Source organism: Triplophysa rosa, linkage group LG9, assembly GCF_024868665.1.
Source record: "Triplophysa rosa linkage group LG9, Trosa_1v2, whole genome shotgun sequence".
Lineage (NCBI taxonomy): Eukaryota > Metazoa > Chordata > Actinopteri > Cypriniformes > Nemacheilidae > Triplophysa > Triplophysa rosa.
In genome coordinates this window covers 6,624,421-6,637,991 of record NC_079898.1, presented here as the reverse complement: position 1 = coordinate 6,637,991, position 13,571 = coordinate 6,624,421, and the positions used below count along the sequence as shown (strand labels likewise).

Genomic DNA, 13,571 nt, shown 5'->3' with positions numbered 1-13,571 from the left:
CGCTGGCTCGTTTTTTTTTAGTAACTTTTTCGTTTCCAGACGCAGATTGTTGGCACAGTTGTCGGGTCGGGTCGGCGGGGTGGGGGGGGGTTTGTTGGGGGGTGTTGATGACCTTTCCATATATTGCCGTGCGAGGCAAGTGGCCGCAGACAGCAGCAATGCGGGTCTGGATTTACAGCTCGGGCGATTATGTGGAGGGGAGCTGTTCTCTGCTGGGATGGACATTCCTCCTGATGCTTCCTCGTGAGCTAAACTATACTTAACCTCAGCTGGTTTTAGCTCATTCAGACCTGGCAGAGGACTTGGTCTGCATCTCTGAATGCTGGGCATTTCGCAGGGTGTGTCCGGCCTCGTGATGTTTCTGTTCGCAACACCTCCATTTACATCCAATCAGAAATGTCAAGCATAGCTCGGCTCTTCTTGCCTCAGCTGACCAAGAGATAAATGAACACAAAAACACCAGAGCAAAAGCAAAGCAATGTTTTTTTTAAATATTGTGCATTGGCCAGTGGTCTGTACGCTTGCCTCCCAAGTGTTACATCATTCATCTCAACGGGCTGACGGGCAGAACAGAAAGTTTAGCATCCAGTGAGTCATCGGCACACTTCAGCAGAGCTCTCCACATCCGTCCTCCAGCGTAATGCTGACATAACCCCATCACAGCATCCTAACATGAGCAGCGCTCCCTGATGCTATCTAAAAATGTCATAATGCCTGTGATGAGTCATCGCTTATTAAAGGAAATGAGTGTTTTTGTTTTGATTGTGTACGGGCGAGCTCTGGTGTACTCAATGTTTTAAAAAGACCGGTCTGCTTGGTTACGCTATTGACTAGGTTGTTAGCTCATTATTAAAATGAAATATTATCTACTAAAAAAAGCTGAAAACACACGAAAAGGACAAAAAAAGGACATCATAAAATTGTTATTAAAGTCATCTGTGTGCGCTATTTTCCGAAATAATTGTTAATGCAACATTTGGTAACATGAACTAACAATGAGCAGTATAGTGTTTTAATACTTTTTTGTTAATGTTAGTTAATGGCTATACAAATGTTCATTGTTCATTCATGTTAGTTCATTGTGCATTAACTAATGTTAACAGAAACATTTTATTTAAAAAATGCATGAACTAAGATTAATAAATGCAGTAGAAGTATTGTTCATGTTAGCTAATGCAACTAATGTTAAATCCAAGCGTATTGTAAAATGTTACCCAGTAGTTTTATGTGCGCGACAGTGAAATATATTCAGATATTTTGAATATTTAGACATCAGTTATGCCAAGTAACTGGTGCTCACATGTCATGTGACTAATTGTGACACTATAAATATAAATGTGTGCTGTTGCAAATAAGATCCGAGACCGGCAGAATTTCTGTGACAAGCGGTCTTTTACGCACACAAATCGTATCGCGTGGCTTTGGAAAACAGTCCACAAGTCATATGAAGTACTTATATGATATTTTTATGGTGCTCTTTGGAAGCTTGGTGGTACAAATCACCATCTACGTTTGTTGGAAAATTGTTAAAAGAAACTATCTTGTGGGTTGTAAAGTTTTATCACTATACTCATTGTAACGATGCATTTCTGACACTGAAACATTGAAACATATACCCGTACCTGAAATATCAACTATTAAAATGCTCACAATAACTTCAACTTTCTGATGTGAGCTCATGCAAAGCTGGCACTGTTTCTGTGTTCTGGCAACGAGTCTGATTTATACTGTATATAGCAGAGACATACTCTAGCCCTTTTAAAATAAGGAGTTTCGGACTATTTAGATCATGTGGTGTGTGAGTTGAGGGGAATTATATAAATGATAAAAAAGCTGCTTCCTGTGCAGCACTAGGGCAGGATAAGGGTTTAGCTGTATGGAGAGCTCACAGTCGGGACTCTAGGGGATGCTCAGGGGAAGTGGGATGTGGAAGACTAACAGTTCTGGGAAGAGCAGAAAAAAATGAGGTGGAAAGAATAAATGCTTCTTTATGCTAGTGCTAGAGAACCTTTATTTCTTTATTCTCTCCAGTCCTTAGCAGTACCGGGCACGCGTGTGTACGTAAAGGCTCTCAGGATTAATCACAGTAGTGGAAAAGGTGCCCTTCCACCCTCCGGGCATCCCGCCTCAGACGCAAGGTGCCTAGTTATGGGCAGTTTAACTTGGAACTCAATTAGTTCCAGCATATTGTTCAATCCCCAGATTGTTGCATTGACAAACTGGAAAACCCTACAACTCTTGTTTTTTACAGAACGGCTGCTAGAACAACCCTGCCCAGATATCATCGAGGGTGCACGTAGCCATACACAGCCATGCACGTGGTAGGCATTTGGTGCGATCAAATGCAATTGCTTGAGGTTCTCCTGAATGGCAGGAAAGCTTTTGTTTTTTGCTCCTCAGGCTGGTCCTCTGTCAGCGGGTCCTCTGGGGCCACAATAAGCTGTGTCCGGTTGAAGCTGGTTTAATGCACAGACGTTACGGCTGGCCCGCTTTGGATTGGTCTGGTGCAGTTTCGTGCCACAGGGTGGCCAGCCTGAATCCCAGACTTAATTAAGGGGGGGCCCATTTGTGAAATTACCCAAAAGACTTGAGTTCCCCAAAGCTCTCTCTCCCTCCCCTCCCTCATTATCTCTCCGCCCTCCCCCAGCGCGCCTCTGATTGCGTGTCATTAACGGTCCGGCATGGGCCCTGCTGCTGTGAAGGTATTCCTTTGAATTAGAGCCGGGCCACATGTGCCTTTGAACTCTTTGGTTATCTCTTTACACTTTAGAGCTTTTCGATAAGACGGCTGATTTCATAGTGGGGGCGTGTGATTTAGTTCAGTGTGCCCTGTCTTGTTTTTATACGCTGATAGCCGTTTAGCTGCGTTACCGATGCGAATGCCATTCCATAAGGTTTGAAGAATATTTGTGCTAGTAAAGCAGTCATTTCTAAGAATAGCGTGAAAGCATTGTGAAGAAGGCAATCCCAGAAAGCATTGCAATGTCCAAGAAGCAAGACCAATTTTAAATGTGGGTTACATTTTTATTCACTATTGAAAATTAAAATAAACTTGTCAGACTAAAAATTTACTGTACCGCTTTGTATTGTTAGCTTAGCAATATGCTAATACCAAATTATTGGAGTTACTTGTGTTACTGTCTAAAAATGAAAATAAACTAATCATTCTGAAAATAGTCTTTTTTTGCCCAATATTTGTTTGCTATGTATTTTTGTTTATTAAAATTTAGCTTTGGTAGCTTAGCAATATGCTATAATTAAACTCTGTTGGAATTACTTATGTTACGGCTTGATTTCAGTCAGGTCTGTTTTACCCAATCTTTAGGTATGCTATGTATTTTTTATTTATCTGTCACACCTTATTAGCTTAGCAATATACTAATATACAATTATTTAAAACTGTTGTGAGTTACTTCCTGAAAATAAAAAAAACTAGTTCAGTCTGACTAAAATATTTTGTTGTACTTGATATTTATTTATGTATGCTATGTATGTTTGTTTAGTTTTGCATTTTTACCTTACTGTTACCAAATTATTGGAATCACTTGTGAGCTAGCCTGAAAAAAAACTAGTTCAGTCAGACAAAAAATGTTTAACCTATTTATTTGCTATACTGTATGTATTTTTTATGTATATTAGCGTTTTGCATTGTTAGCCTAACAATATGCTAATACAAGCTATTGAAATCAGTTACTGCCTGAAAATAAAACGAAACTAGTTCACTCTGATTAAAATGGTGTGTTTTCGCCAATATGTATGTATTTTTGTGCTATTAGTCTCGCATTATTAGCTTAGCAACTATTTTGATCTAATATTTAAGTGTGCTATGTATTTTTATGTTTATTAGATTTTCTCATTGTTATTAGCACCATGTTAATACCAAACTCTATTGGAATCAGTTGTGTTTCTTATCATTCACTTGTTAGGTTAGGATGCTGCCTATGTATGCAGTAGAGAGTAAGGCAGCTCACTTCTTTTCTTCTCTGTTCGTCTCGTAAGTTTTTGGATGTGTGTTTTTTCGTCCTGCAGTGTAAACATCTGTGTTTTTAATTATCTCCAGCAGTCCTCTTCGACGTATTTTTGAATCACGTCGGCTCAGGCTCTCGGCAGTGCTCTGAGGGACGCCTGTATTATTTTTGGCCGGCGGTTCTGCGATCTTTGTATGAACATGAAGGGGAAAGGAAGGGCTGGCCAGGCCGGATCGTGGCAGTGCGAGAGCTCAGGCCGGGGTGCAGAGGCACGGTTACCAGAGGCTTCTGTTCCGCTCGCCCAGCGGGAGTTTAGCCTCAAACATGGAAAAACAGGAAAGAACTCTGTTTGAATGGCATTGCATTATCCAAACTCTGTGATCTAATCTGTGCTGCGCCTCTGTACGGGTTGGATCTTCCAAGTGTTTGTTCCTGTGTTGATGTATTTTCAATTGAAAAAGGAAGTTTGGGTAGGACATTTAATCCGGTGGCTTTTCTTCTAGTTTAGAAGAATTTATTTGCTTTATTTAAGTTGGAGGGAGAGCGACATCTGGGGAAAATACTAGACAAAATTGTAAATCTAGATATCATTGTAGTAAACAAATATTTGGTTACGCCTGTAGGTGCGAGATGAGTCATCAATATTTTTGGCCTGTTTTCCCAATATAACAAAAGATGGTAAAACTTAAATCCATGTCGTAAAAACACCTCATATCGCATATGAATCTTTCTAAATACACATATCAGTTAATAAAAACAAAAGTGTGTGTGTGCATGTGTGTGTTTGTTTAGACTCCACCTGGCAGGTGGTTATTGAAGGCATCCCGTTCAGGCAAAGGAAGGATCACGTCCAGACTCACAGCCACTAATCGCTTCCTATCCACCCATCCGCCCTGCCTGCTGGCCTGTCTGTCTGTCTGTCTGCCTTTCATTCTGTCTGTGTTCAGTCCACCTCCGCATGCAGCTGTCTACACACGCACCATTCTTGTGTCCTGCTGAAAGATCAGCTTGACTGATCTTCCATCCAAACCAGCTGAACGCGGCCTCGGCCAGGCTGAAAGATCTTAAACCAGCTGAGACCTGCAAACCTGTTGGTTTAAGTTCCTTTAAGCAGGAATTAAGTGAAGCTACACTTCTTATCCATATATCAATCGAGTGCTAACCTCCACGGCAACATTTTTACTTCACGAATGAAACTAGTCACTTGTTTATTCAATATAAATATGACCTATAAAACAGACACTGTCTTTCTGTTGTGAATCTCGCTCACTTTAGGATTATTTTTTTTCCTCAGCAGGATGAGAATATTTGGACTACATGCCACAAGCTCTGGACCAATGTGGTGATGTTATGGACCAGAGCTGTTGGGTCTGTGTTTGATGGCCTATATCCCAGCATACTGGAATCATTTTGAGTTCCTCTAATAACAGGGAGACTTCAGAGGTTTTTTAGAAATCCTGAGGCCTGATTTTTTTGTTTAATTGCACACTGAAGTAGAGCGACGTCACGTCGGATCGACTTCTCTTACGTGTGTAGGTAGGTCTGCGTGTTTGTGCGCATTATACGGCCGGCCGTGTGTCTGGCGTATTATGTTTAGCTGTGAATCAATGCCAGTCGCCCATGAGGTCATGGAAAACTGTTTTCTCGGCGAAACACCTGCCTGTGATTGGGATGTCATCTTGACTTCTTGTCAAAAGACTGACCTCAATGTCCTGGACAGCACACGTACTGTTTCAATTCTTTTCCTCGGGATACGTTTGGAGGAAAGGCACTGGAAATGGTGTTTTTGGCTTGCAGATCTTGAGTGTTTCTCTGCGTCTCTGTTTTACAGACCGCCACTGATAGCTCTTCAAATTCGTCTCAGAAGAAAGAACATCTGCTGGCCACCTCCACGTTCTACGAGCCCCATCCGCATCGCTGCATCCTGCAGTACCGGCCGCCCGAGCGCTACAGTCTGGATCAGGTGCGTGAATAATAAAACCCTTTGCATTTATACTTGAGATGCCTAGCTGAGCGTATTCTCGATCAGCGGTGTCAAATTCATTTTAGCTTGAGGCCTGGAGTCGTTTTAGCAGGATGAGTTTTTGGGGGAGATCTTTTTTGTACTCATGCAGAGCACATGCACAACACATGCTCTTCTGGAGTTAATGAAGTCCAGGATCAACTTTATGCTGCTTTTACAACTGGATAAAACAAAAAGAAAAGAAAAGCCTTTCGATTGTTATTGGCCAGGAATAAAATATTTTGTGTCAAAATATATGCCGAAATATATCGACCAATGTTATATACAGTGCTTATTTTATTAGGCCACCTAAAGAGAAAAAACGAATATTTTGAAATAAAGATGTTATTGTCATTTATTAGGCAAATAACAAACTAAAATACTCTTTATTCGCATTTGTATACCCAAATCTGAGCTGGCATATTCAACTTTTCTCAGTAAGAGTAGGTCCGTAATGAATCAGATGTAACATTCAACCATTAAAATGTATTTTTCGTTTAAGGGCTGCAAGTGAATAACTGTAACAGGGCATCTAAATAAAAATAATAGTGTTTTAATAGTGCAATAGTGTTGGAAAAATTCATGGATAACAACAAGGATTATATTTATCATTTTCAATAACATTTTTGCCGTACATACAACTTGTGATAGAACTGAAACCTTTTGTATGTAAATGAATACACATTGAATGTCTGTCACTGAAAGTAAAACTGAGTTTCATCATAAAATTAAAATTTAGAAAAGAATCAAGAAAGCCAAACCCTAAAGGCTTTAAACAGTAAGAGTAAAAACACAAAAAAATTAAAACAGATGTCATAACTGTATGACTTCACCCTACAATACATTTACCCTACATTTTTAAGTGTTTTTTTTATGTGCGTTTTCTGAGAATCAAAACCACGACGCTTGCACTGCTACTGCAATTCTCAACCAGTAAAGCTTTAGGATTAATGTTCCATTTGCATAAATAAATGTTTTGTGGCCCAAACGTCACTTCCGGTAGACCTCTGCAAAGAATCAATAACTGTTGAGTAGTTATAATTTAAATTCATACAATTAGTATACAATAAAATATTCATATAAATTTCATATAAAATAAACTGACTGCAAGTTAACTTCTGGCCAGGCGTGTGCATCTGATGAAACCGCATATATAAAATACACCTAATCAACTGCACACTTATTGATTCAAGTATGTCATGAGAAAAAGAATTGTCATGTGTATCCGTGCTCATGTTTCCTTATCTCTTCCAGAAGTTCTCCAGGAACCTCTTTCCCTTCGAGGAAGAGGAGATCGTCCGCATCAACCCGCGCGAGCGCTGGCTGATCACGGGCTACGAGGACTACCGATACGCCGCCGTACCGGACAAGTTCGTCCAGGCCGAAGACTCGGACTCATACGTTCACATCGAAAAGAACGAACCCTTAAAGCATGACTACAACTACCCGTATGTGCCCAGCTCTGACTTCAGCCAGTGCGACCTCAAGAGCCACTGCGCGGGCACAGAGGGCGGCGTGGTGGCCTCACAGCCGCGGGCTTTTAAGCTCAAGGGCAAGCGGAGGAAAGAGGACGGTGAGCGCTCGCGCTGCGTCTACTGCCGGGACATGTTCAACCACGAAGAGAACGGGCGCGGGCAGTGCCACGACGCGCCCGACCCCATCCGGACCTGCATCCACCGGGTCAGCTTCATGTGGTGCGCGGACAGCATGCTCTACCACTGCATGTCCGACCCGGAGGGTGACTACTCCGACCCGTGCTCTTGCGACACCAGCGAGGAACGTTTCTGTCTGCGCTGGACGGCCCTGCTGGGTCTGTCGGTGCTGGCGCCCTGTCTGTGCTGCTACCCGCCGCTGCACATGTGCCACCGCTGCGGCGTGGCCTGCGGCTGCTGCGGGGGAAAGCACAAAGCCGTCGGCTGAGCCCCCGCTGCCCCCCTCCCGAACAAACCCTACGCAGGCCCCTCAGAACGTTAGCACTGAGGAGGGCAGGAATGGAAATACCAGACACGGGCGGCTCGCCGGAGCTTTTCCTTTCGGTTCCGCAACGAATTGGTGCATTTAAATGGCTTGAAAAACTTTTCCTGCTCTTTTGTTTTGGTTTTATATGAAATATATATAAATATATATAGAAATAGAAATATATGTTTATATATATGTGTTCTGTTCTTCCCCTTTTATTGTGGATGTGTCTTTGAATTCCTTGTGAACGAAATCGCCATTCTTGTCAGGTGGCTCCCGGAGCCCACGTGTCACGCATCACTTATGCAGGTACTTTATATTTTTTACACTGATTTTACTTTTCAAGAACTTGAATCGCTTGTCGTTTTTATGTCGCGTGTGCTTGATTTCGCCATCTGTTGTTTCGATCTCGTGTCGGTCCAGCAAAGGAAGGTGTTTATAGCTGTTTACTCTTCCCGAGCGGCTCCTTACGTGAACCGACACTTATATCCCAAGCCCTTTAACCATTAAGAACAATAACAATGAGATTAGCTTGAGACACTAAATCTGTAGTTGAGTGGACCGGTTCGAATGGGTTTTTAATGCGTTCGATGGAGAGCGTGTCGATGCCTGTGTGTATGCGTGCTTGTTGTAAAGGAATGATAACATTGTATCACAGCATAGTATTGTTGTTATAATATTTAAGCCAAATTTACATAAGCTGCATTGAGAGTATATGTAAATACTGTATACTCGTATGTATATGTTTAAAAATCAAATTATTGTAATCATCTTCAACAGCCACTGCTGGTCTACAGTTTCCTTATTGTCGACGTAAGGGTAGCTTTTACGTTTAAGCATATTTGATATCCAAAGATTATTTTTGTCATATTTATTTTCACGGTAAATTGAATCACCAGCCAAAGGGAGAGAAAAAACGTTGGGCAGAGACTCGCAGCCATATGGGAAAAGATGAGTTTCCAGCAAGCCCACACTGCTTACTCTGCAGAAATATCCTTTCCTCGTTCACTAGTTTTGTCTTGTTGTCCAGAAAGAATGTCTGAGCAAGATACAAGGTAAAATTGTGCACATTTTTTATTCGCCCTTTAAAAGAAACTGTAGATAAAATGTCTTTTTTCTTCAAATAGATCTTATTTTCGTGGTGTTCGGAAATGCAGAGCAAGACAAAAATATTGATGAAGTAAAGGTTTTTTTGTAGTCTATTTGATTTTATATACTCAAGAGGGAAACACTAAACTTTTCTCCTTGCTGACAGATGGCTCATAATTTGTCTATAGAAAAGAAAAGGAAGGAAGGAATTGTTGTCTCAAAGATGTTTCCAACTCCAATCCTGTTCTCAGAAAAACGGAAACCGAAAAATAAGCTCGATTTTAGGGTGCTTCAAAGAGGGACGTTTGCCAAACCGATCTCCAGTTTCTTCATTACAATAATGCTACTTAACGCCTTAATTTTGTCTCACGAAAGCGAGACCTTATGAGAGGACGGTAAAACCAATCAGTGCTGTTTCTCAAAGAAGTAAAAATATTTTTCTATCGTGTGAAAAGAGAAAAAAGAACATCCCAATGCGTAGGCCTTTATGTTAAATACAAAGATCATGCTCCAGTGTGGGAGTCAAAAGGCATGGTACAATCTGTGAGACAGCTCGTATGCGTCGTCTCCGTCACCTCACTTCATGGGTAACCAGTCACCTTCCCCAGTAGTGGTTTATGCTTTCTCGGAATAAATCATTGACCGACAGAGCGTTACACTGCATAGATATTCAAACTGTATGTGAGCAGTCACGTGAATGTACAGCACGCATCGAAATGCCTGAAATCATGTTCTTAAAAATAAAGGTTCTTTACATTTTCTGTCATTGTAGATTCAGAACCGCAGAGTTCTGGACCAGATGTTTTTTGGATTTGAATGTTATATTTTATGTTCATTTTGGCTCTAGTTCTTATCTGTTAAAGTCAAAATCGACCACATTTACCTTCATAATGGACATTCCATATCGCGCACAATTCCTCTGTGCATATTATTTCAAAAAAGTACAAAATTGTGTCTGTAATCTATCAAAATGTACTCCTCCCCTTCAACCTCCTGACTTCTGGTATGCCTACTTTTCACAGTCTAATCAATTACGAATAATAAATCCATATTTTTCTTGTTTAATATCCTGTTTTGCTTTAAAATATGTAACAGTAAAATTGCTGTTGACTTTGAAAGAGTTCTTTAAAGGGCCAGTACAATGATGTCCAAAAGTCTGAGACCACCAGAGAAAATGTTTGTATGACAAAATCTGACGATTTATTTCGGGAACCTTTATTTTTAAGAGTGTAGAGAGGATACTATGTGTTAGACATCTAATGCCTCTGTCATTCACTGGAGTCCGTATGTGACGGGCGGCAGAGAGGATGCAGACCTCTGCAATGATGTGTCAGCTGTCACTGTGTCCTTCATTCACCACGTGTCCTTTCTGTATCCGAATCTGTCAGCGTCTGCAATACCAGTGTCATCCAAGCTCAGAAAAGAGCCGAGTTTTATTTTTCTATCTGTGGTAATGGAACGTTAACCAAATGCATTCTGTCTGAACGACTGTCCTGGTGGATCATCCACACACATTTACCTGTTAAAAAGTGCCTGAAGCGTATTGTTAATCTATCTCCTTGTATATTAAAAACCGAAAAGAACCAGAAAAAGTCGAAAATGAAACCCTGTTGTATTGATCAGTTTTGTTTTTTACGATCCAAATTTTTACCTCTGTAAAAAGCAAAAAACACTCAAAAAAAATCTATATCAAGTGTATGATGTACATTTTTATTTCTATTTTTTTTAACCGTTTCTAACATGTACGATCGATGTAGCTCCTGCTTTTAGGAAAAGACGGGATGGAAAGAAAGGACTTTGTAAATACAAGTTGATCATATCAGAGCTACGTGACGGCCTGGCCGCTGTGTAGATCTACATGTTTGTCATAGGTCCCAATAAAAATGAAAGAAACCAGTTTTCAGGCCTACGTTTATGATGTTTAAAGAGTGTTTAATTCATTCCTAAATCAAACTGTGCCATTGTTTGCTCATCCTGGTGTCATCCAGGCCACACCCACAGTTAAAAACATGAATGAACCTTGCACGTGAGTGACTAGACTTTTATTGTGTTCTCTTTTACTTATGTAAATCACCATCCACCTTTTCTATATATAAAACCAATGATTTTGGGTTTCGAATACGAATACAAATAAAAGAGGGTTGGGTGGATACTGCAATTAGCAAAGAATGACAAATTGTTCATTTTGTTTTTAGGGAAAGGAGGTGGGGGTTATTTCATGTACATTGGTGTTATATCATGCACTTAATGACATGTAGGCCTATTAATGGATATACTAAAAAGCTATTCATAAAAAATCTGAAATAAGTAAAAAATGTAGCTATGCACACTCAACTGCACATGCAGTGCTCTTAACATAATGCTTTAAGCCAGACGCTGTGACTTCAATGCTCGCATCTGGACCCAGAAGTCTTTGAGGCCCTTCTGCGGAGCCCAAACATGTGAAAGCCATACAGGACATTATGCTGTTTCGCTCAAGATGTTTCTGAAAAAGCATATGGACGATTATCTGGCAAGAAAAAAAGGGGGTGGGGGGTGGAATGTCCCCAAAGGCTTGGCCTGCTATGCTGCTTGGTGACTGCAAATAGCATCAACCTCCACATGTGCAAACATTTAAGATGTATTTTCTCGTAATGAGGTCACTTTTCTTCTTGCTTTAAAAGAAAGGAAACAATTCCTTACCTCTGCTCACGGCACTTTTGCTTGTAGCGTTTGGAATTTCGATTTGGAGACCTGGGCCACTAAAAGTGATCTGTTTCCAGATCCTTTGATTTGAAGTCACCGTGAAATCAAACGGTGTTTTACACAGTGTTGCAGTGATTATTCTAAATGATTTTTTTTATTCATAGCGATTTTTCATGCAAAAAAATCTTAATCCGCCCCTGGTCACATGGCATCCTTTTATAAAACTCGATGGTGTATTTTGGCATTTTTGGAGTTTGACAGACCCAGTTCAGGCTTTCCATCAACATTTCAATGCGGGTGGATAAATGCAGATTTTTTTTGGAGGGGGGGCTATTCCATGAGCTACTGTTGACCACATGAATCCGCCATCCTGTTTATCTGTGAGCACAAAGCTGTTGGATCTGTGGACGCTGGTTTCCTGTCTGGAGGCTGTGTGAGACAGCTGCTTCTGCTCTTTTCCTGTTTGCTTGTTTGGGCTTGTTTCCCCACCTGTTGTTTGTCTCCTGCTGTAGGTGTTGTTTTTAGAATCAATCAGGCGCAGATACAGCCGCTCTTGTCTGGACTCATCAGTGCTGCAGTCATTGTTTGACTTCCTTACTGAACCTCAAGAAACAGCCCATATAAATGAAAAAACACGCATGAGATCTTAACTCTTAACTTCTCAGTTATTTGAGCTATAGCCATGAGATTAAACGGAGAACAAATGCAAGGGATACTTCGACCAAAAATAAAAATTCTGTCATCATTTACTCACCTTCGAGTTGTTCCAAATCTGTATAAATGTCTTTGTTCTGATGAACACAGTGAAAGATATTTGGCAGAATGCTTATGACCAGACAGATTTTGCCCCCCATTGACTCCCATAGTAGGAAAAAATACAATGGTAGTCAAAAGTGCCCCAGAACTGTTTGCTGTCCTACATTCTTCAAAATGTCTTCTTTTGTGTTCAACAGAACCAAAAAAAAAAGATAAAGTAATTTTTCCTACTATGGGAATCAATGGGGGGCAAAATCTGTCTGGTTATAAGCATTCTTCCAAATATCTTTCTCTGTCTTCATCAGAAAAAAGACATTTATACAGATTTGGAACAACTCGAAGGTGAGTAAATGATGACAGAATTTTCATTTTTGGGTGAAGTATCCCTTTAAGTCTTATCTGTGTCCAATATTTCTCCTGAGAAAAAGAGCCAATAATCTCACAAATGTCTCCATTAGAGTTTCAGAAGAGATCTCAACAGTGTCACAAACTGAGCTCAGATTTATCAAGTCTGCAATCAAAAGTCAATAAATATTTCAATATAAAAGTTTATATTTCTCATCACCAAATCCTCTACAATCTACAGTACAGTACATTTATTTTACACTTCCGAACTCTTCACATATCATTTATTTTCGAATTAAGTAAAAGATAAAACCATCCCGACTTCAAACCAAGTGTTTGTTTTTACCAACCCCTCATTACTATATATTTGAGAATTCTATTGTTTTTTTGCAATTATTATTAATCTTACTGATGATTTTCAATAAAATGTTTAGTTTTAATGTCATGCAATAATTTTTAGAAATAAATATTTTATAAACCAGCATAAATTATATTTAATATAAATAATAAATAATTATTGCCCGGTTTCACAGACAAGGTTTAAGGCTAATCCCAGACTAAAATGAATGGTTGAGCAGTCTTAACTGAAAATAACTCACCTTAAAACATCTTAAAGTATGTCAGCGCCATTGTTTTGTCTCAAGATGCACACCAGTAATGTTTTTTACTAGGGCATTTTTATAAAAGTAGTTTAAAGGGTTAAACTGGTCTTAATCTAAACCCTGTCTGTGTAAATGTTTTTAAAATAGTAAATTATTAAAACTTTA

The 13,571-nt window shown here is 40.0% G+C and overlaps 1 protein-coding gene across 2 annotated transcripts in view; it reads left to right on the top strand.

Annotated features, from left to right (window-relative positions):
* spred2b (sprouty related EVH1 domain containing 2b) overlaps positions 1 to 10,915 on the top strand; it is a 39,507-nt gene extending 28,592 nt beyond the window's left edge. For both annotated transcript variants that reach the window (XM_057341656.1, XM_057341657.1), the window contains exons 5-6: positions 5,800 to 5,931; positions 7,225 to 10,915. In XM_057341656.1, the coding sequence (XP_057197639.1) occupies positions 5,800 to 5,931; positions 7,225 to 7,890 (798 nt within the window). In that variant the 3' untranslated portion in view covers positions 7,891 to 10,915. The remainder of the gene's footprint in view (positions 1 to 5,799; positions 5,932 to 7,224) is intronic.
* The last annotated feature ends 2,656 nt before the right edge of the window (positions 10,916 to 13,571 follow it).